Source organism: Telmatherina bonti (genome assembly GCF_933228915.1).
Source record: "Telmatherina bonti genome assembly, chromosome: 18".
Taxonomy (NCBI): Eukaryota; Metazoa; Chordata; class Actinopteri; order Atheriniformes; family Telmatherinidae; genus Telmatherina; species Telmatherina bonti.
In genome coordinates this window covers 4,625,472-4,649,673 of record NC_136616.1, presented here as the reverse complement: position 1 = coordinate 4,649,673, position 24,202 = coordinate 4,625,472, and the positions used below count along the sequence as shown (strand labels likewise).

General features: G+C 50.9%; 1 protein-coding gene across 1 annotated transcript in view; it reads left to right on the top strand.

The window, feature by feature from the left end:
* The first annotated feature begins 2,953 nt into the window (after window positions 1-2,953).
* trmt10a (tRNA methyltransferase 10A) overlaps window positions 2,954-24,202 on the top strand; it is a 22,028-nt gene continuing 779 nt past the window's right edge. Inside the window, exons 1-7 of the mRNA XM_079258109.1 lie at window positions 2,954-3,266; window positions 5,930-6,098; window positions 6,193-6,264; window positions 6,333-6,407; window positions 7,553-7,702; window positions 7,780-7,885; window positions 22,094-24,202. The exon at window positions 22,094-24,202 is cut by the window's right edge and continues 779 nt beyond it. Of these exons, the coding sequence (XP_079114235.1) occupies window positions 3,118-3,266; window positions 5,930-6,098; window positions 6,193-6,264; window positions 6,333-6,407; window positions 7,553-7,702; window positions 7,780-7,885; window positions 22,094-22,293 (921 nt within the window). The 5' untranslated portion in view covers window positions 2,954-3,117 and the 3' untranslated portion in view covers window positions 22,294-24,202. The remainder of the gene's footprint in view (window positions 3,267-5,929; window positions 6,099-6,192; window positions 6,265-6,332; window positions 6,408-7,552; window positions 7,703-7,779; window positions 7,886-22,093) is intronic.

Below are 24,202 nucleotides of genomic sequence, written 5' to 3'. Positions count from 1 at the left end.
TTGCAGCTCCGCTACATTTTATTTAATCTGCAAATTCAGCATAAATAAGGGCGTGTCCTTTTGATTGACAGGTTGCCTAGCTCTGTTAGCTGGTTAGCTTCTTTTAGCTCTGGGTTAGCTCTTAGCTACAGGTTTTAGTCACATGTTGTATATATTGTAAATTTCTAAATTTCCATATTCTATATTGCCAATTTTACTTGATAGTTTTATTTATCTTTGTAAAAGTGTACATATTCCAGATTGCTTTATGGATAGTACCTATTCTATTTTATTATTATTATTTACTTTTTTTTCTCTTACCTACTATTGCTGTTTCTATTTCTTCCTCTATTGCTGTTCTGAGCTACTGTGACAACAGAATTTCCCTTGTGGATGAATAAAGTCTGTCTAAGTCTAAGTCTAAGTCTAAGTCTAAGGTGACGTCACTGAGGCTCCGTCCATCTTTGATACAGTCATTGCTAACTACCCGTTAATCTGTCAGATGTGTGGCAGCAGGGAAGCTCCCAACACATGCAAGACGACGGCTCTCTAGGACCAGTTTCATGTGCTTTTTCCAGGGTAGCAGTATTTAAAAGTGGTCTTGATCAATAATCCTTCATGACATATTTTCCTTTCCACTTACAGGAAGGAGAGAAGGTCTGGAACATCCTGATGGAGGTCTGGAGGGTCCTCATGTAGGTCAGGATGGTTTAAGTGGAGGTTTGGAGGGTCCAGATGGAGGTCTGGATGGTCCGGATGGAGGTCTGGATGTTCCGGATGGAGGTCTGGATGGTCTAGAATCGAGGTATGAATGGTCCTGATGGAAGTCTGGATGGTCTAGAATCGAGGTATGAATGGTCCTGATGGAAGTCTGGATGGTCTAGAATCGAGGTATGAATGGTCCTGATGGAAGTCTGGATGGTCTAGATGGAGGTCTGAATGGTCCTGATGGAAGTCTGGATGGTCTAGATGGAAGTCTGGGTGGTCCATATGGAGGTCTGGGTGGTCCATATGGAGATCTGGATGGTCCAGATGGAGGTCTGGATGGTCCAGATGGAGGTCTGGATGGTCTAGATGGAGGACTGGGCTGTCCATATGGAGATCTGGACGGTCCAGATGGAGGTCTGGATGGTCCATATGGAGGTCTGGATGGTCCAGATGGAGGTCTGGATGGTCTAGATGGAGGTCTGGATGGTCTAGATGGAAGTCTGGATGGTCCATATGGAGGTCTGGATGGTCTAGATGGAGGTCTGGATGGTCTAGATGGAGGTCTGGATGGTCCATATGGAGGTCTGGATGGTCCACATGGAGGTCTGGATGGTCCACATGGAGGTCTGGATGGTCTAGATGGAGGACTGGGCTGTCCATATGGAGATCTGGATGGTCCAGATGGAGGTCTGGATGGTCCATATGGAGGTCTGGATGGTCCAGATGGAGGTCTGGATGGTCTAGATGGAGGTCTGGATGGTCTAGATGGAGGTCTGGATGGTCCACATGGAGGTCTGGATGGTCTAGATGGAGGACTGGGCTGTCCATATGGAGATCTGGATGGTCCAGATGGAGGTCTGGATGGTCCATATGGAGGTCTGGATGGTCCAGATGGAGGTCTGGATGGTCCAGATGGAGGTCTGGATGGTCCATATGGAGGTCTGGATGGTCCAGATGGAGGTCTGGATGGTCTAGATGGAGGACTGGGCTGTCCATATGGAGGTCTGGATGGTCCAGGTGGCTGGCGAGTCCACCATGTCCCAACAAGCTGCCATGTGAGCAGGTGGAGTGATGACCTGGGCTGCTGTTGGTCTACAGAGATAAAAACCGACATCCTGATCTGGGATTATTATAAGTTTTATTTCCTTTTTTTCTCTTTCTTAAGATTTTCTTCGTTGTTGTTTCTGATGACGTGAACAGCAGATTTTTAACTATGATATAAATAAGTCGAAGAAAATTTATGTAGAAGTAATAATTTAACATTTCCTTAGACAGGAGTGTCTGTGGTTGTTCCTCGAATGCCTCGGTCATGGTTTCAGTATTTCCCCACTCCAACGAGGCACCTGCGGCGAGCGCTACGGTTAGGTCGGCGGTTAGACCGAGAGGTTTATCTCTGCTGGTTCCTGTCTAAATATACTTCAATTTGAATTTAAAATTTATTTATATTCATCTGATTTGAATGGAATTTTCATTTGTTCTAGTAGATAAAACCAAAAACTAAAACTGTATTCATTAGAAAGAAAATTGTTGAAAGTTTTTTGCCTTTAAAAATTATTTGGGGATTAAATGCTTGTTTGTCATTTATTTATTTATTTGTTGATAATTTTTCATCTTTAATTTAAGATCACAATAATTTAATCACTTGTTTATCTGTTTGATCAGTTTTCAGCTTTGACATAATTATGTCATTATTTTCCCCTGCCTTTCGCCCGAAGCCTGCTGGGATAGGCTCCAGCCTCCCCGCCACCCTTCACTGGACGAAGCGGTTAGGATGATGAATGAATGAATGAATGAATGAATGTTATGATTTCTTTGTACATTTTCTCAATAAAAAAAATCTACTGTTGGCTTCACGCGCTTCACGTTGTTTGTGATTTCATACCATGAAGAAGTTCAGATCTTCATCTGTTTCTACTAAATCTGTACATGTCTTGTAAATATGGTTAGTTTGACCAGTTTTCAACATAAACTTGCTTGACGTCTCAGAAACTGGACGTTTAATCGAGTTTTAAGTTTTTACAACTTGCAGGTTTTTGGCTTTATGCTGTTTATTAATTCAGTTTATATTATTTCAAACCTAAGCCCTTAAGTTTTGGATGTCTGTTAAGCTCAGTTTTTATATCATAATGTCTTTGAATTAGTTCTGTGTTAAGCCAGTCTTGTTGTTCTTGTTTAAAATAAAAATTAAAATAAGAAACATCTCAGATTTCCTCCTTACGTGAGGCGTCTGTCGCGCTTCGATGACGTCACGCACGTTCCCAACGCTGACGTGAGCAGCGTGGTTTGTTAGTGACGGCATCTGTGGACGGCGTGGGACTTCAGAGAGAAGAATTAGTTTATAAAGTTGTGAGAAAGGTGGTTTATTAGTTAGTAGATGTCGCGAGGCAAGTCTGCTGAGCAGATTAGCATCCCCAGCCTGCTGACGTAGCGATGGCTGATGACGGCGGGAAGGAGGCTGGTGGCCGGCAGGAGGAGGACAGCAGCAACCAGAAGGATGGAGAAGCTTCAGCTCTGTCCAAAAGGCAGAGGAAGAAGCTCCTGAAGCAGCAGAAGTGGGAAGAAGAGCGGGATCTACGAAAGTAGGTCGCCTGTTCCTCAATGACGTCACTTCTAGTCTCATTCTGCAACACATTACGTCACATGGTCAATGTTTACTGATCAGTGGTCAACTGGATGAAAAGGCAACACTTCTTGCAATAAGGAAGGATAATAAAGCCAGGTGCTGCTAATCAAATGCATTAATTAACCTCAATCAGGTGTCAACACGTGCCAAGGAGGAAAGACATCAGCTCTTAGGATGGCTATGACATCATTTCCAAACTATCTGAACTCCATCGCTCTGACACACTGACAAAGACAAACAGCATCCAAGACTGTATGTCGCAGAAGCTTCAGGTCCAGATCCATTGCCCAGACTCAGATCCCAGTTAGCGGGCTACACGTCAGCCCAGTTAGCGTGTTACACGTCAGCCCAGTTAGCGGGCTACACGTCAGCCCAGTTAGCGGGCTACACGTCAGCCGAGTTAGCGGGCTACACGTCAGCCGAGTTAGCGGGCTACACGTCAGCCGAGTTAGCGGGCTACACGTCAGCCCAGTTAGCGTGTTACACGTCAGCCCAGTTAGCGGGCTACACATCAGCCCAGTTAGCGGGCTACACGTCAGCCCAGTTAGCGTGTTACACGTCAGCCCAGTTAGCGGGCTACTCGTTAGCCCAGTTAGCAGGCTACTCGTTAGCCCAGTTAGCGGGCTGCACGTCAGCCCAGTTAGCGGGCTACTCGTTAGCCCAGTTAGCAGGCTACTCGTTAGCCCAGTTAGCGGGCTACTCGTTAGCCCAGTTAGCGGGCTGCACGTCAGCCCAGTTAGCGGGCTACTCGTTAGCCCAGTTAGCAGGCTACTCGTTAGCCCAGTTAGCCGGCTACACGTCAGCCCAGTTAGCCGGCTACACGTCAGCCCAGTTAGTGGGCTACACGTCAGCGCAGTTAGTGGGCTACACGTCAGTCCAGTTAGCAGGCTACTCGTTAGCCCAGTTAGCGGGCTACTCGTCAGCCCAGTTAGCAGGCTACTCGTTAGCCCAGTTAGCAGGCTACTCGTTAGCCCAGTTAGCGGGCTACACGTCAGCCCAGTTAGCGGGCTACACGTCAGCGCAGTTAGCGGGCTACTCGTCAGCCCAGTTAGCGGACTACTCGTTAGCCCAGTTAGCGGACTACTCGTTAGCCCAGTTAGCGGGCTACACGTCAGCCCAGTTAGCGGGCTGCTCGTTAGCCCAGTTAGCAGGCTACTCGTTAGCCCAGTTAGCGGGCTACACGTCAGCCCAGTTAGCGGGCTACTCGTTAGCCCAGTTAGCAGGCTACTCGTTAGCCCAGTTAGGAGGCTACTCGTTAGCCCAGTTAGCCGGCTACACGTCAGCCCAGTTAGCGGGCTACACGTCAGCGCAGTTAGCGGGCTACACGTCAGTCCAGTTAGCAGGCTACTCGTTAGCCCAGTTAGCGGACTACTCGTTAGCCCAGTTAGCGGGCTACATGTCAGCCCAGTTAGCGGGCTACTCGTTAGCCCAGTTAGCAGGCTACTTGTTAGCCCAGTTAGCAGGCTACTCGTTAGCCCAGTTAGCAGGCTACTCGTTAGCCCAGTTAGCAGGGTACATGTCAGCCCAGTTAGCTAAACCCTGAACCAGTATGGTCTGTTGGGAACGTTGCAGAAGACTCAACAACATGGCTGCATCTGAACTGGAACCGTGTCGTCTGGACAGACCAGAGCGGTGTGGACGTCTGGTCCTCTGAAGCCTTAGCATCTGTCAGCACGGTGGTGGAGTGATGCTGGCGGCGTTTAGCCGAGCGGTTAGAGTACACAAAACCCTGCGTTCATCTGGTTTTTGTTTTTTTTTCTGTTTTCGTTTAAATGAAACAAAAAAGTCTAAAACACAAAGCGGGTTTGATAAAAACTGCCGCTGCAGGAGAGACGTTCGTTAACCCTTTAGTCTCCAGACCTTTTCACCTAGTTTCTGTTTTTAACTCAAAACCTTCCTTTCAAATCTGAAGCTTTTAATCACAGTCAGACGTTTCCACGGAGACGAGACGTTTCCACAGAGACGAGACGTTTCCAGGGAGACGTGATCTTTCCAGCCTCAGCAGTCAGACTGAGGCTGAGCTTAAAGCCTGACAGGTTGATGTTAACACACGCTGCTGCATCCCAAATGTCTTCTAACCATCTCCACGTCTTCCTGCTACTATCTACCTGCTGTCCTCACTGCAGCACCTCCACCTCAGCTGCATCCCAAACGTCTTCTTGGCTTTATTCCAGCCATAGAGGATCATTATTTTCCTGCTTTTCTCATCACTTGTTGATCTTTGGCTGCTCCTGATTGGACGTTACCGTCAGTTTAAGCTCTCTGATTGGTGGAAAGTCTGACAGGAAGTGTCTTCATCATCATGTCCAGGTGAAAATAGAGGTCTCTTAGCAACATGGTAGTGATGGTGATGAAGATGTGATAAATAATGGTGGATTTACCATCTAGAGTCTCTGAATAAACACTACATGTTGTGTCTGGATTGTAAACCTTTCTGGACGGATAGAAACGCTGGAAAACCTCCGTAGACCAGCTGGAGGGTCACATGACCATCCAAGTTCCACACTGCTGGTCCTGATGGTGGAGGGGGACCTGGTGGAGGTTTCAGGGTAATGTTGCTAACATGATTCCTGCACGAGGCTCCTCTGACACCACGATGTCCGTCGCTTCTGACTGCAGGCAGAGGAGAAAGGAGAGGAAACTGCAGCATCGCCAGGAGAGGCAGAACCAGCAGGATCCAGAGGGAAGAGATGGACAGAGTTCCAGGAAACGTCCCCGTAGGGACGTGACGCCCAGCTCTCTGCGGCTGCTGGTGGACTGCAGCTTCGACGACCTCATGCTGAACAAGGTAAACGGCTGCGGGGCTGGGTTGTGTGTTTAATGGGAGGAGCTGGGCCGGACCAGTGCATGATGGGAGAAATGGAATTCGTCTGCCTCCTCAGGATGTACGGAAACTGCACAAGCAGATCCAGCGGTGCTACGCTGAGAACCGACGAGCCTCGCGTCCCGTCCAGGTGAGTGCTTCACACCTGTAGCAGCGTCGGACCCAGATGGGGTGTAGATGTGACGTTTCCTGTTCCAGTTTTACCTGACGAGCCTGGGGGGGCAGCTGAGGCAGAGCATGGACGAAAAGGACCGAGGATGGGTCAACTGGAAGGTAAAACCAAGCTTTCTCTTCGTTCCACAGCGTCTGTCCGACATTTGGCTTCTGGCAGAAAGGGATCCATCTCTGCAGATGTCCCGGCCTCGAACTCTTCACCTCCATGGTTCCTCTCGTTCCGCTCTGCTTCGCATCGTCCTGTTAAAACCTTTCTTTTTCTTTTACGTGAGAATTATCAGACGGAACGCCTCCAAAGACGCTGAGTTCTCCTACAAGACCACGTTTCATCGTCATTTCTGCAGGACGCAGACGACAGAGCCGTACCGCCGGCAACCACCGGGGGCAGCGTTGAGTTGTACAGCCAACACACAACCAGAGAGGAAGAGGAAGTCAAGCAAACACCTTCATGGTTTTCTTCTTCTGGGGTTTTTGGAGGGTGGTTAACAACTTTCTAGCGGTGCGTTACCGCTAGCAACCGCCGTCAGAGCTCTGAGCTCAGCGCTGCCCCCTAGTGGATGACCTGGCGTAGTGACCATGGCAACGTAGAAGACGCGTGGACGTATGAGGACGGAGACGGAGGTCAATGTCTGGAACGAACGTCCAGATTTCCGTACGTAGGGAGCAGAAACCACCTGAAGGCTGGTTGATGTGAAGAAGAGACGACTGAAGAGCGGAAAGCCTCGACCGCTGAACTCCACAAGAAGACGGTGTCGTCCCAGATAATCCAGATCTTCTGGAGACGCCTGATTTTACATCGGTTTAACGTGAAGTTGCCTCAGCTCTGGTTCTGTCAGACAGGACCTCTAAAGCTCTTCTCGACCATATTAATCTGTTAAAATGTTCATTTTTAGGGATTTCTCTGTGATTCATCAAAGAGAAAAGCTGAAAATGCTGCAGATTCCTGGTTCCACGCGGAGCTCGGCGTTGCTCCCTCACTGACCCGAGATCACTCGGAAAGCTCAAGCCGTTTGCTACGTGTTAGCTCGTCTGTTGTAGCTTCGTACGAACTGTTGCCGTTTTATCGCAGAAGACGCCGTTAAAAGCCGCCGTCGCTTCTGGGAGGCGGGATGTCGATCAGCTCAGATATGCTGCCGTGTAATTGGCCAGTTAGGGTTGCCATGGTGACACGAAGGTGAGCTCTTTCTATCCGTCACCTGGCAGGTTCCAGTGCCGGCCAATCAGATCGGTTTGTTTCTCTGCAGGACATCTTCATCAGAACGGAGCATTACAGCGACGTCGTGGCCAAAGAGGAGTTGGTCTACCTGACCTCCGACTCCCCCAACGTGCTGCAGGAGCTGGACCAGCGCAAGGCCTACGTGATCGGAGGCCTGGTGGACCACAACCACCACAAGGTCCGTAGGCAGGTGGAGCGCACTGGTCCAACTGTGGCTTACTGGCCGCTTTAACCTGCAGGGATTCTGCTTTGCAGGGAATCACGTTTGAGAGGGCCAAGGAGCTGGGGATCGAACACGCGCAGCTTCCGCTGGGCAGCTTTGTCAGAATGAACAGCCGGAAGGTTCTGGCTGTGAATCATGGTGAGAAGCCTCCAGGTTTTCATTTGCTTTCCAACAGAAAACTGCTTCTAGATGCTTCTATTCCTGAATACGCTCCTAAAACATCCGTCCATCCACCCATCCATCCGTCCATCCATCCATCCATCCGTCCATCCATCCATCCATCCATCCGTCCACCCATCCATCCATCCGTCCATACATCCATCCATCCATCCATCCGTCCATCCACCCGTCCATCCATCCATCCATCCGTCCACCCATCCGTCCACCCATCCATCCATCCACCCATCCATCCATCCACCCATCCATCCATCCGTCCGTCCATCCATCCGTCCATCCATCCATCCATCCGTCCATCCATCCATCCATCCGTCCATCCATCCATCCATCCGTCCATCCATCCATCCATCCATCCGTCCACCCATCCATCCATCCGTCCATACATCCATCCATCCATCCATCCGTCCATCCACCCGTCCATCCATCCATCCATCCGTCCACCCATCCGTCCACCCATCCATCCATCCACCCATCCATCCATCCGTCCGTCCGTCCATCCATCCATCCATCCGTCCATCCACCCATCCATCCATCCATCCATCCATCCATCCACCCATCCATCCATCCATCCACCCATCCATCCGTCCATCCATCCATCCATCCGTCCATCCATCCATCCATCCATCCATCCATCCATCCGTCCACCCATCCGTCCACCCATCCATCCATCCACCCATCCATCCATCCACCCATCCATCCATCCGTCCGTCCATCCATCCGTCCATCCATCCATCCATCCGTCCATCCATCCATCCATCCGTCCATCCATCCATCCATCCATCCGTCCACCCATCCATCCATCCGTCCATACATCCATCCATCCATCCATCCGTCCATCCACCCGTCCATCCATCCATCCATCCGTCCACCCATCCGTCCACCCATCCATCCATCCACCCATCCATCCATCCACCCATCCATCCATCCGTCCGTCCGTCCATCCATCCACCCATCCATCCATCCACCCATCCATCCATCCATCCATCCATCCATCCACCCATCCATCCATCCATCCGTCCATCCATCCATCCATCCATCCATCCATCCATCCATCCATCCGTCCACCCATCCATCCATCCGTCCATACATCCATCCATCCATCCATCCGTCCATCCACCCGTCCATCCATCCATCCATCCGTCCACCCATCCGTCCACCCATCCATCCATCCACCCATCCATCCATCCACCCATCCATCCGTCCGTCCGTCCGTCCATCCATCCATCCATCCGTCCATCCATCCACCCATCCGTCCATCCATCCGTCCATCCATCCACCCATCCATCCACCCATCTGTCCATCCATCCACCCATCCACCCGTCCATCCACCCATCCATCCGTCCATCCACCCATCCATCCGTCCATCCCTCCATCCATCCATCCATCCATCCATCCGTCCATCCATCCATCCGTCCATCCACCCACCCGTCCATCCGTCCGTCCATCCATCCACCCATCCATCCACCCATCCGTCCATCCATCCATCCATCCGTCCATCCATCCACCCATCCATCCACCCGTCCATCCATCCGTCCATCCATCCATCCATCCGTCCATCCATCCACCCATCCATCCGCCCATCCATCCGTCCATCCATCCGTCCATCCACCCATCCATCCACCTATCCATCCATCCGAGGAAATAAAAGAGTTAAAGAGAAGCTGCAGGAGAGCAGAGAGGAAATGGAGGAAAACAAAACTAACAATCCATCAGGATATTTTAAAGGATCAACTTAAAATTTATAATAACAAAATCAAACTGGAAAGAAAACTCTATTTTTCAAACCTCATCACAGATAACAAAAATAATCAAAAATTTCTTTTTAAAACCATTGATATTTTAATGAACACAGATAGCAACAAGTCCTCCATGCAGCCATCAGACGCTGCATGGAGGACTTTGCAGACCACTTCAGAAGTAAGATCAATGCTATTAGATCCAATCTTTTATCTCAGCACAATGTTGATTTTAACGGATCTGAAGCATTGTTTTTATCTGAGGAAACACTGGAGAGTTTTGTTCTGGTTGATGCACAGATGCTTGGTCAAGTTTTCTCCCAGCTAAATCCAACAACCTGCCTTTCCCACATCGCTTTTAAAAACTTTTTATGGTTTCTTTGAGTGTGAGCTTTTAGACATAGTAAACTACTCTCTTCAGATGGGTGTCTTCCCTTCTGCGTTTAACACGGCGGTGGTAAGGCTCCTTCTGAAAAAGAGTGGCTTAGATCCAAACATGGTTGATAATTACCAACCTGTATCCAACTTACTGTTTTTAAGTAAAATAACAGAAAAAGTTGTTTTTACTCAATTACACGAGTTTTTGAATAAACACAACATTTCAGAAAAATATCAATCTGGTTTTAGGACTAACCACAGTACGGAGACGGCCCTCTTAAAGATTGTTAGTGACCTTAGATCTAGCCTGGACTCACAGAAACCTTCTCTTCTTGTTCTACTGGATCTGAGTGCTGCATTCGATACAGTAGATCATCAGATTTTATTAAACAGACTCAGAAGTCTGGTGGGCCTCTCAGGGATTTCTCTCAAGTGGTTTTATTCCTATCTCTCGAATCGACAATTTTTTGTAAGTATGGATACATGCTCCTCACGAACCTATGAAATAAAATGTGGGGTTCCCCAAGGATCAATTTTAGGCCCGTTACTTTTTAACCTGTATATGTTGCCACTTGGGGACGTCATCAGGAGACACGGCGTTGATTTTCACAGCTATGCCGATGATACACAGCTTTACATCGCCGTGTCCCCTGATGACTTAGAGCCACTTAATATTCTTTTAAACTGTATTTCTGATATAAAGTCATGGATGGCAGCAAACTTTTTACAGCTCAACCAGGACAACACTGAAGTTTTAATTATCGGTCCTGAAGGCAAGAGAAAGATCCTTTTATCAAAATTACAACATTTTAATCCCTCCCAGTGTGTGAGAAATCTGGGTGTTCTTCTTGACTGAGCTGGATTTTATTCCACACATAAAAAATGTAACAAAAACAGGTTTTTATCATCTAAAAAATATTGCCAGAGTCGCCCATTTCTCTCTCTTGCCAGCACAGAGGTGCTGATGCTTTTATTTCCAGTAGATTAGATTACTGTAACGTCCTGCTCTCTGGTCTTCCTAAAAAGTCTCTTTCCAGCCTACAATTACTACAGAATTCAGCGGCACGAGTTCTGACGAGGACCAGAGGGCGGGAACACGTTACTCCAGTTTTAAAATCGCTGCATCGGCTTCCTGTGCGCTTCAGGATTGATTTTAAGATTCTTTTACTTGTTTATAAATGCCTTAATTGTTGTAGTGTAGGACAAACAAGGACCCAAGTGCAGATTGGATGTGGATACTAGGACAGGTTTATTGTTCTCCTGGGCAGAATGGTAGGTGGCCAGGCAGGCAGGCTGGTAGACGGGCAGGCAGGCTGGTAGACGGGCAGGCAGGCTGGTAGACGGGCAGGCAGGCAAGAATCATGCACTGGTGACAGAACAGACAGTTGTGAAACAAGCAGTTTAAATTCTTAAGCAGAAATGCTGCAATGGCCGAGAGCTGTTACCACAGATGAAACAACAATCAGGCGATGACTGGTGAACTGAGCTGGCCTTTTATCTTGCTGCTGCTGATTTCCCGATGAGAACCTGGTGTGGACTTGATTGCCAGGGAAACAGGCACACCCACTGCAGCACAGGTCAGAGCAGGAACCACAACAGTACCCCCCCCTCCACGGGAGCCACCGGGCGACCAAAACTTCTCCGGATGAGCATGACGAAAATCCCGGACCAGGGATGCATCCAGAATAAATGAGCGCGGAACCCAGGCACGCTCCTCAGGACCATACCCCTCCCAGTCCACCAGAAACTGGAAGCCACGACCCCGACGCCGGACAGAATAGGCAGGGCGACCCGCCACAAGCCGGGCGGGAGGAGGGGGTCTGGAAGGAGGGACGAGAGGACTGGAGGAAACAGGCTTGAGTTGGGAGACATGGAAAGAAGGGTGGACTCTCATGGAACTGGGGAGTTTCAGTTTGACCACGGTGGGATTAATGATCCGCTCAACCTCAAAAGGACCCAAAAAGCGGGGGGCCAACTTCTTGGCATCAGTACGCAATGGAATGTTCTTCGCCGATAACCAAACCTTTTGGCCAGGTGCGTAATGGGGTCCAGGAGTCCGACGACGATCCGCCATGCGGCGGGTACGTACGGAGGCACGAAGGAGCGCAGTTCGAGCCTTCCTCCAAATCCGTCGGCAGCGGCGGATGTGAAGCTGGACTGACGGCACAGAAATCTCCTCCTCCTGTGCTGGAAACAGGGGCGGCTGATATCCCAGGGAGCATTCGAAAGGTGATAAGCCTGAAGCAGAAGAGGTAAGGGAGTTGTGAGCATACTCTACCCAGTCCAGATGGTCACACCAGGAGGAGGGGTTGGACTCAGCCACACATCTCAGGGCAGTTTCCAGATCCTGATTAGACCTCTCAGCCTGGCCATTGGTCTGGGGATGGAAACCAGATGACAGGCTCACAGTGGCCCCGAGTGAGTGACAAAACGACTTCCATACCTGGGATGTAAATTGGGGTCCTTTGTCTGATACTATGTCTGTGGGCAGACCATGGAGCCGAAAGACATGATGAACAAGTAAGTTGGCTGTCTCCTTGGCAGTAGGAAGTTTGGGAAGGGCAATAAAGTGAACAGCTTTGGAAAAGCGATCAACAACTGTGAGGATGGTGGTGTTACCTCTTGAGGCTGGAAGACCAGTGACGAAGTCCAGAGCAATGTGCGACCAGGGTCTGCTTGGAACAGGTAATGGACGAAGAAATCCCGCAGGTGGCTGATGCGATGACTTACTGCGTGCACACGTCGTACAGGCTGCAACAAACTCCCGGACATCTTTATCCATTGTGGGCCACCAGAATCTGCGTCTCAGAAAAGAAAGTGTTCGCACAGAACCAGGGTGGCATGCTAGGCGGGAGGAATGTCCCCACTGGAGGACTTGGGAACGTACAGAATTGGGGACATAAAGGCGGTTACGGGGACCTGTGCCAGGGTCAGGCTGTTGCTGTTGGGCCTCTCTAACCCTGTCCTCCACCTCCCAGGAAACAGCGGCTACACACAGGTTGCAGGTAAGATGGTATCAGGTGAAACTGCAGTCTTGGGTGGAAATTGGCGAGAGAGAGAGAGTCCGGTTTCTGGTTTTTGGACCCAGGTCTGTATGACAGCGTGAAGTGGAATCGATTGAAGAAAAGAGACCAACGGGCCTGTCGGGGATTCATTTGTCTAGCAGACTGTAGGTATTCCAGGTTCTTATGGTCAGTCCAGATGAGGAATGGTACTTTGGATCCCTCCAACCAATGGCGCCACTGCTCCAGGGCGAGTTTGATGGCTAAGAGTTCCCTATCACCGACATGGTAGTTCTGCTCAGCTGGTGTTAGACGTCGAGAGAAAAAGGCACAAGGATGTAACTTCTGAGACTCTGGGGATCGTTGGGACAACACAGCTCCAACGCCGACATCTGAAGCATCAACCTCCACCACAAATTGATGGTTGAGATCAGGGTGGAGGAGGACAGGAGCAGTGGTGAATAGATCCTTTAACTTGACAAAAGCCTGAGCCGCCGGCTCAGACCAGACAAATGGGACTGTAGGCGATGTAAGTTTTGTCAGGGGAGCTGCGATGCGGCTATAATTGCGAATGAATCTGCGATAAAAATTAGCAAAACCCAAGAAACGTTGCAGCTGCTTGACAGAAGTTGGGACTGGCCATTCGGTAACAGCTTTGACCTTCTCAGGATCTGCTCGGACCCGCCCACTCTCAAAAATGTATCCGAGAAAAGAAACAGTGTTCTTATGAAAATCACACTTCTCGGCCTTAACGAATAGGCGATTCTCCAGAAGTCTCTGCAGGACTTGTCGGACATGTTGTATATGTTCGGCGAGGTTGTGGGAAAAGATGAGGATATCGTCTAAATAGACGAAAACAAAACGGTTCAGGAAGTCTCTCAGCACATCATTAACTAAGGCTTGGAAAACAGCAGGGGCATTACAAAGTCCAAAAGGCATGACTCGATACTCAAAATGGCCGAGTGGGGTCTTGAAGGCTGTCTTCCACTCATCTCCCTCTTTTATCCTGACCAGATGATATGCGTTGCGGAGATCTAGCTTTGTGAAGATTGTTGAGCCATGGAGAGAGTTGAAGGCAGACTCAAGAAGTGGCAGAGGATACTTATTCTTTATGGTTATAGCATTTAATCTCCGGTAGTCAATACAAGGCCAAAGAGAACCATCCTTCTTAGATACAAAGAAAAAACCTGCGCCAACAGGGGAAGAAGAAGGTCTAATTAAACCAGCAGCCAGCGAATCCGAAATATATTTCTCCATGGCCTCAGTCTCTGGCTTAGAAAGATTGTACAGACGACTGGCTGGCAACGGAGCCCCAGGTAACAAGTCTATGGCGCAGTCATATGGTCGGTGAGGAGGAAGAGAAAGGGCCCTCTCTTTACTGAACACCTCAGCGAGGTCATGGTAGGCTAGAGGAATGTCTGACAAATCCTTAGAAGTGGGACAATGACTGGTAGTGGTTATACCAGATGGGACGGCAGAGTGAAGACAAGTTGCATGACAATAAGAACTCCAGTTAATAATCCTCCCAGTAGTCCAATCCAGATGGGGATTGTGTAACGATAACCAGGGGTGTCCTAAAACCAGGGGTGAATTTGGTGAGTTTACAACAAAGAAACTAATAAACTCCTGGTGATTTCCCGAAACAATCTGTTTAACCGGAACAGACTCTTGGGTGATGGAGTAAAGAATGCTACCATCCAGAGCCCGGGCGGAAACAGGAGGGAAGAGAGATTCCAGGTCTAGATTAATCCTTGCAGCCCATTCCTTGTCAATAAAGTTTGCTTCAGCGCCAGAATCCACTAAAGCCTGTACTGGATGAGAGAAACCCTTGACATATAGCACCGCTGGAATGAGTGTCTTTGTGTGGGGAATTACCTTTGGAGTGGTGGTCGTCAGTACTCCCACAGCTACTGACGACCCAGATCTTTTGGCCGTTCTGTGCAGACAGCTCTCTGGTGTCCCGGTCTTCCACAATAACAACAAACGCCGGTGTCCCTCCTCCTCTGTCGTTCCTCCGTGGACAGATGAGCTCGGCCCAGCTGCATGGGCTCCTCGGACTGTGTTGTGCTAGGAAGGGAAGGGCGGACCGCTCCGATGGTGGAGCCGGGAAAATACAGCTCAGAACGAGTCTGCCGCGCTCTGTCTCTCTCCCGTAAGCGGTTGTCCAGCCTTATTGAGAGGGAAACCAGGTCGTCCAGGGAATCTGGTGCATCACGGGTGGCAAGCTCATCCTTAAGCCGGCTGCTTAAACCATTTGTGAAGATTCCACAAAGAGCCTGATCATTCCAGCCCGAATCCGCAGCCGCAGTCCTGAAATCCACAGCAAACTCAGCAACACTCATTTCTCCTTGTCGGAGATTAATCAGCCGCTTAACGGCATCGCCCCCTCTCACTGGATGGTCAAACACCTTCTTCATCTCATCCATAAAAGCTGGATAAGACATGTGCCTGAAACCCTGCCGTTCAAACGCTGCTTCTGCCCATGACAAAGCCTTGCCCTCCAGAAGTCCGATGACGTAGGAGATCTTGGATTTGTCACTGGCATAAGTGATGGGCTTCTGGTCGAACACAAGTGAGCATTGGAGTAAGAACCCTCTACATTTACCCAGATCCCCGGCATAAGGTTTGGGGTCCGGGATGTGTGTCTCTCTTACCGGGGTGGCAGAAGCGGTAGGATGCCTGGATGAGTCAGGAACCTGTTGCTGATCGGGAGCAGGCTGTACCAGACCAGCCACATGACTGGTGAGTTGAGACAACTGCGTAAGGATGGTGTGGTAATTCTGGTCCAAAGTTAGAAGCATCTGCTCATGTCGAGCTAAGTGAGCATTCTGACCGGATAGGGCTTGCTGAAGTTGTCCGGCGGCGCCTTCTGGGTTAGAATCTGCTGGATCCATACCTGATGGCCTGATTGTTCTGTTGTAGTGTAGGACAAACAAGGACCCAAGTGCAGATTGGATGTGGATACTAGGACAGGTTTATTGTTCTCCTGGGCAGAATGGTAGGCGGCCAGGCAGGCAGGTTGGCGGCCGGCCAGGCAGGCAGGCAGGCAGGCAGGCAGGCAGGCTGGCGGCCGGCCGGCCAGGCAGGCAGGCTGGCAGGCAGGCGGGCTGGCGGGCGGGCGGGCAGGTTGACGGGCGGGCAGGCGGGCGGGCAGGCAGGTTGACGGGCGGGCAGGCGGGCGGGCAGGCAGGTTGACGGGCGGGCAGGCAGGCAGGTTGACGGGCGGGCAGGCGGGCAGGCAGGCAGGTTGACGGGCGGGCAGGCGGGCAGGTTGACGGGCGGGCAGGCAGGCAGGTTGACGGGCGGGCAGGCAGGCAGGTTGACGGGCGGGCGGGCGGGCAGGCAGGCAGGTTGACGGGCGGGCGGGCGGGCAGGCAGGCAGGTTGACGGGCGGGCAGGCGGGCAGGCAGGCAGGTTGACGGGCGGGCGGGCAGGCAGGCAGGCAGGTTGACGGGCGGGCGGGCGGGCAGGCAGGCAGGCAGGCAGGTTGACGGGTGGGCGGGTGGGTGGGCGGGCCGGCCGGCAGGCAGGCTGGCGGCCGGGCGGGCAGGCTGGCGGCCGGGCGGGCAGGCAGGCAGGCAGGCAGGCAGGCGGCCGGGCGGGCAGGCAGGCAGGCAGGCAGGCAGGCAGGCAGGCAGGCGGCCGGGCGGGCAGGCAGGCAGGCAGGCAGGCTGGCGGCCGGGCAGGCAGGCAGGCAGGCAGGCAGGTTGACGGGCGGGCAGGCAGGCAGGCAGGCAGGTTGACGGGCGGGCAGGCAGGCAGGCAGGCAGGTTGACGGGCAGGCGGGCAGGCAGGCAGGCAGGTTGACGGGCGGGCAGGCAGGCAGGCAGGTTGACGGGCGGGCAGGCAGGCAGGCAGGTTGACGGGCGGGCAGGCAGGCAGGCAGGTTGACGGGCGGGCAGGCAGGCAGGCAGGTTGACGGGCGGGCAGGCAGGCAGGCAGGTTGACGGGCGGGCAGGCAGGCAGGCAGGTTGACGGGCGGGCAGGCAGGTTGACGGGCGGGCGGGCAGGCAGGCGGGCGGGCGGGCGGGCAGGCAGGTTGACGGGCGGGCGGGCGGGCGGGCAGGCAGGCAGGCAGGCAGGTTGACGGGCGGGCAGGCAGGCAGGCAGGCAGGTTGACGGGCGGGCAGGCAGGCAGGCAGGTTGACGGGCGGGCAGGCAGGTTGACGGGCGGGCAGGCAGGCAGGCAGGTTGACGGGCGGGCAGGCAGGCAGGCAGGTTGACGGGCGGGCAGGCAGGCAGGCAGGTTGACGGGCTGGCAGGCAGGTTGACGGGCGGGCAGGCAGGTTGACGGGCGGGCGGGCAAGAATCATGCACTGGTGACAGAACAGACCGTTGTGAAACAAGCAGTTTAAATTCTTAAGCAGAAATGCTGCAATGGCCGAGAGCTGTTACCACAGATGAAACAACAATCAGGCGATGACTGGTGAACTGAGCTGGCCTTTTATCTTGCTGCTGCTGATTTCCCGATGAGAACCTGGTGTGGACTTGATTGCCAGGGAAACAGGCACACCCACTGCAGCACAGGTCAGAGCAGGAACCACAACATTAATGGTCTTGGGCCTTCTTATTTATCCGACCTTCTTTTTAATTATGAGCCTTCGCGGACCCTGAGGTCCTCTGGTACCGGCCTTTTAGTGGTTCCTAAAGTCAGAACTAAGACATACGGTGAGACCTCTTTCCATTGTTATGGTCCTGGACTGTGGACCAGCCTGCCAGAGAGCCTCAGGGCCGCCGAGACTGTTGATGTTTTTAAGAAGAGGCTCAAGACACACCTTTTTAGCTTAGCATTTAACTGAATTTTATTTTACTTTATTTACTTATCTTAATTTACTTCATTTATTAATTTATTTATTTTTAAAATGTTTTATTAGATTTATTGTTTTTAATACATTATTGTAAAGTCCTTCTATGTATATACACTACTCACAAAAAGTTAGGGATATTTGGCTTTCAGGTGAAATTTATGGAAAATGCAATATGTTGATGCTACAGTGATATAATATAAAAGTAAGACATTTAAGTAGAAGGATGCACTACTGATTTCCTCATCTCAAAAAATTCATTCAACACAAAAGGTAACAACAATGGTAGTTACACCACAACAAAAAATGTGAACGTCTCAATATCTGGTCATGTGCCCTTGAGCATCAATTACAGCTTGACAACGACGTCTCATGCTGTTCACAAGGCAACTTATTGCTTGCTGAGGCATGGCATCCCACTCTTCTTGAAGGGCAGCCCTCAGGTCATTGAGGTTCTGGGGTGCAGGGTCTCGAGCCTCAACACGACGGCTCAGCTGATCCCACAGGTTTTCAATGGGATTCAGGTCTGGAGAGAGTGCAGGCCGTTCCATTTGAGGTACACCAGTCTCCAACAGCCGTTACCTGATGATGCGGCCTCGATGAGCAGGAGCATTGTCGTCCATGAAGATGAAATTAGGCCTGTGCTGTTCATGTAGGGGCACAATCACTGGATTAATGATGTTATTCAGGTAGTATGGGCTTGTCACTGTACCATTCACAAAGTGTAGGGCAGTTCTGTACCAAGTGGACCCCCCTGCCCACACTGTAACACCGCCACCACCAAAAGCTGGCCTGGTGACAACAGTGGCTGATGCATAGCGCTCTCCCTGACGTCTCCAACATCGTTGCCGGCCATCATTTCTGCTCAGTGTGAATCGACTTTCATCAGAGAACAGCACTGAGGCCCACTGGTTCCTCGTCCAGCGTAAATGCTCCCTGGCCCATGCAAGACGATGATGCCTGTGCCTGGTGGTGGGGTCAGGTACCCGTGCAGGTCGTCTAGCACGCAGACCACGCTGATGGAAACGGTTTGGAATGGTCTGACGTGACGCTTGGGTGCCTCTCACCTCTCTTAAACGTGCCTGGAGTTGAGTGGCATTCATCATCCGGTTTCTCAGGGCAGTGTTCACAATGTAGCGGTCATCAGCACGGGATGTGGCCAAAGGACGTCCACTTCTAGGCCTTTCTGTGACTCTTCCAGTCTCTCCATATCTCTGTTGCAACCTGCTGATGACACTCTGTGACACTCCAAGCTCAGTGGCCACTTCTGTCTGAGAACGTCCTGTTTGAAGCATGGCAATGGCAAGGGACTGTTGTTCCATTGTTAGGTGTCGTCTTGGTCTCATGATGTCAAAATGTGAACAGCATGATGAGGACAACTGTTTAAACACCAGCTCTAATTGAACCAGGACATTTATTGGTCAATTCAAGGATCACACACCTGCCGTGATTTTTGCCGTTAAGCTCCTTGTTAGAGAACAGCAACTTGTGCAAAATTTATTGAAACATTTAACAGTTGGACATGTGCATTTAAAAGCTTAGAGAAGATCACATTAAGTTCACCTGTACAGGTTTGAATGCATTTTAGGCTTCTTGTGAAATTTCACCCAAAAGCTGAATATCCCTAACTTTTTGTGAATAGTGTATGTTTATTTTCTTTTATGGTTGCTCTTATTTCTTACTGCTTCTTAAGGTTATTCATCTTCTGGTTATAACTCCAGTGTTTCCTTATGGGGATCCAGCATGCTGGGGGCCCTGCCTGTTTGGTCTGGGGGCTGTTGTCATGGCGACCGCTGCTGTTTGGGTGGCGCGGGGTCCACCACTGCAGCTTCACGGCTGCGGGGTGGCCCCGTTGCTGCCTGGGAGTTGTGCGGTTGCTGTGGCAGCGGCCCCTATGAGCACGCAGGGGACTGGCTCCTGGTGTGGATGGATCCCGAGGTATTGGTTCCTCACATCAGCATCAAGTCAGAATTTTTATCACTTACTGAATGTTTTTAGTTGTTTTATTAATGAGAATTCAGTTAAAGAGACAGTATTCAGGGAATGATGTTTTTCGGGGAATGTGGGTGGGTTCTTTGCTCTTTGTCCGTGTGTGTGTGTGTGTGTGTGTGTGTGTGTGTGAGTGTGTGGAAAGAGCTTGTGTTGATTATTTTTAAATGCCTTTTTATCCACTGTTTGTTTCAATCCTTATGACTTCATTTTATCCTGTAAAGCACTTTGTGTTGCCTGAGGCATGAAAAGTGCTCAAGAAATAAAGTTTGATTTGATTTGATCAACCCATCCATCCATCCGTCCATCCATCCGTCCATCCATCCATCCATCCATCCACCCGTCCATCCTTCCGTCCATCCATCCATCCATCCATCCATCCATCCACCCGTCCATCCATCCGTCCATCCATTCGTCCATCCGTCCATCCATCCGTCCATCCACCCATCCATCCATCCACCCATCCATCCATCCCTCCATCCATCCATTCGTCCATCCATCCATCCACCCGTCCATCCACCCGTCCATCCACCCATCCATCCATCCATCCATCCATCCATCCATCCATCCATCCATCCATCCACCTGTCCATCCACCCGTCCATCCATCCGTCCATCCACCCATCCATCCACCCATCCACCCGTCCATCCATCCATCCATCCATCAACCCATCCATCCATCCATCCACCCGTCCATCCACCCATCCATCCACCCGTCCATCCACCCATCCATCCACCCGTCCATCCACCCATCAACCCATCCATCCATCCATCCACCTGTCCATCCATCCATCCATCCATCCATCCATCCACCCGTCCATCCATCCATCCATCCATCCACCCATCCATCCATCAACCCATCCATCCATCCTTCCACCCATCCATCCGTCCATCCACCCATCCATCCATCGTCCACCCATCCATCCATCCGTCCACCCATCCACCCATCCATCCATCCATCCATCCACCCGTCCATCCATCCATCCATCCATCCTTCCACCCATCCACCCGTCCATCCACCCATCCATCCATCCACCCATCCATCCATCTTCATGCCGCTTATCCGGGGTCGGGTCGCGGGGGCAGCAGCCTAAGCAGGGAAGCCCAGACTTCCCTCTCCCCAGCCACATTTGCCAACTCTGCGGGGGGGATCCCGAGGCGTTCCCAGGCCAGCCGAGAGATATAATCCCTCCAGCGTGTCCTGGGTCTTCCCCGGGGTCTCCTCCCAGAGGGACGTGCCTGGAACACCTCACCAGGGAGGTCCAGGAGGCATCCTGACCAGATGCCCGAACCACCTCAACTGGTTCCTCTCGATGCGGAGGAGCAGCGGCTCTACTCTGATCTCCTCCCGGATGACCGAGCTCCTCACCCTATCTCTAAGGGAGAGCCCGGCCACCCTGCGGAGGAAACTCATTTCAGCCGCCTGTATACGAGATCTCCTTCTTTCGGTCACGACCCACAGCTCATGACCATAGGTGAGGGTAGGAACGTAGATCGACTGGTAAATCGAGAGCTTCACCTTCTGGCTCAGCTCCTTCTTCACCACGACAGACCGGCGCAGAGTCCGCATTACTGCAGACGCCGCACCGATCAGTCTGTCGATCTCACGCTCCATCCTTCCCTCACTCGTGAACAAGACCCCGAGATATTTAAACTCCTCCACTTGAGGCAGGACCTGACTCCCGACCCGGAGAGGACAATCCACCCTATTCCGGCTGAGGACCATGGTCTCAGATTTGGAGCTGCTGATTCTTAAAATATTTTCTTTAATAATAAACAAAATCTCTCATGTTTAAATACATGTTACATGTATTTGTATTGTATTAAATACAAAACAAATACATTTATGAAGATTTAAAATATATTAAATATTTTAAAATATTTACATATATATATATATATATATATATATATATATATATATATATATATATATATATATATATATATATATATGAATATGTATACATACAAGCCTTGTATTTAAGTTTAAACAGGAATTGTTGGATAAGTTACATCTTGTTGTGATGATTTATTCCGTTGCTAAGCAACAGTCAGAGATGCTTCAGAAAAGACGGAGTGCCGCGTCGTCTGGCGAGAAATGACGCCACATGATGCGTAAAGGAGGGAAAATACATTTAGACTGAAAACGTGAAAGAGTTTTTATGCTTCATGACGGTAAAGAAACCGCGCCGCGTCGGTCGCCATGACGATCGCCACGTTGGCAATCCTCTCTGAGCCGTTGTCTCCCGTCCTGCAGTGTTCGAGATCATCCTGGCGTTCCTGGAGAAGGGCAGCTGGCAGGACGCCTTCTTCTCCGTCCTCCCGCAGAGAAAAGGCGCCGTGGCTCTCCACCAGGAAGGAGCTCAGGAAAACCAGGAGCAGGACTCGGGTTCGGACTCCCAGACCGCGGAGCGCAGCGAAGCCGGGAGTGCAGGGCGGCTCGACGCTGACAGTTGAAAATATTTGTTTTGTTTTCATGTATTTATTGCAGCTTTGTGTTTCTCCAGTTGGAGTCTGCAGCTTTTCTGTTTTTATGTGCTTTGGTTTGGATGGATCGTTTGTGCCAAATGAAAACGTTAAACAGCATCAAGCTGAAGCTCGACTCTCTTTAAACACTTTCTATGACTTTACACAAACAGCTCCTTGGTTCTTCATGGGACACGCAAGCAGGCGTGTTCCCCTCGTCATGCAGAGTGTTCCTCTTCCTTGCTCACACTAAACCAAGCCCGGAACAGCAGCCGGCGTGCAGACCAGTACCAACACGTGTGTTGGCGGAGGCGTGTCGACGGCGCGACGGTGGAGTCGACAGAGTCGCTCCCGCCGTTCCAGATGTTCCTGTGTGGCGGGAAGGAAGCAGATATTCCAGAGGAAAACATTCCACTTCCATCATTTTCCAGGTTGTTCAGAGGAAAGTTTCTCACCGCAACGTTTGCAGCATCTTCACTCAGAAGCACGGATTCATGTGTAGAACACGACCAGGAGCCTCGTTTCTAACCCTGCAGACGATGCCTCCAGGAGGCGTCCGTACAGAAACCAGGAGAACCTTCCAGGTTTCTACAGCAGCACGTCCCACGCCGGTTTCCTTCATAAATCAGGATCAACGGGAAGTTTAACATGGTGAGGGAACATCTGGCCACGCCCACATGTTGGCCATAAAAGGTCAGGCCGACGCCCTGATAAATATTAATCCATCTCATTTCCATGACGGTTCAGCAGGAAAAAAGAGGAATTTTCTGGAAAATGAGGAAGAAATTCTAACAGATAAAGCTGTAAAATGTAAAAGTATTTTATCTGGTGGAGACGGGATGGACATCAGCACCAGCAGAAAGACAGAGGAGGTCAGCAGGGGACAGATGCTGTCAGCGTCTCATCAGACCACCGGACTTATCCAGAAAGGACAAATAAAGTGGTCAGACAGTAAAATGTAGGGAGAAAGTGCATCTTGGTCCACAGGAGGAGGAAGGGGGGGCGCTGCCCACTCCCACAGATTAGAAGCTGAAGGAGTCCAGAGATACGCTGGAACAAAATGCTCCAGATGATGCTGGAAGTGCTTCATTCCTTTGTTTCAGATTATAAAATGAACGGACATAAACGAGACGTCTCTGACTCCAGTTTATTTACTGGGAACATACTGGTGTTCCTGTGTGTCCCAGCTGGGTTGCAGCGCTGCAGATGTGGTCGGAGAGGGGGGGGGGCAGTGGTTCCACCTTGTCCCCCCAGCAGGCGTGTCCTTGTGAATAAATGAGAATTCTCCACCTCTGATGTGTTGCATCACTTCTAGACGTTTGGCAGCAGTTTGGTTCCAACATGATGGTTGGAGGTCGGGGACAACAGCGCTGGTCGCAGCTGAACGGGACACGTTACCATTTAGTAGCATGTTATGTAGCGTCTCCACTATCTGCACACATCTGCAGCTGTACAACAGGTTTCCTCCTGGGCATGGAGGCACCTCCACCTGCCTCCATCTGCCCGATGGCCGCTACACCACGTCTGGCTGTGGAGAACATCGTTCTGTTCCTCTGCTCTGGGTTGGGAAAAGGAGCGGACCCGACCTGTCAGTCCCTTCCCTTTGGAAGGTGCCGGACTGGAGTCCAGAGTCTCCATGTTCCATGTCCACCAGCAGGGACAGATAAGCCACGTTGGGGAGCATTTTATATCCAACCATCACTTCATGTTCTGTATCTGCAGGTGGAGGAAACACCTGAGCAGCCTGATGATGGGCTGTTGTCATGGCGACCGCCTCCTTTTACCTGCAGGTCTTCATGTAGAGCTTTATTAGTACGGCAGCTTCTGTACGACTTATTAACTGTGTGATGTGGCTTTTCTAACATGTAGAACTGCTTGGTTAGGTAGGGTAGGAGGTCCT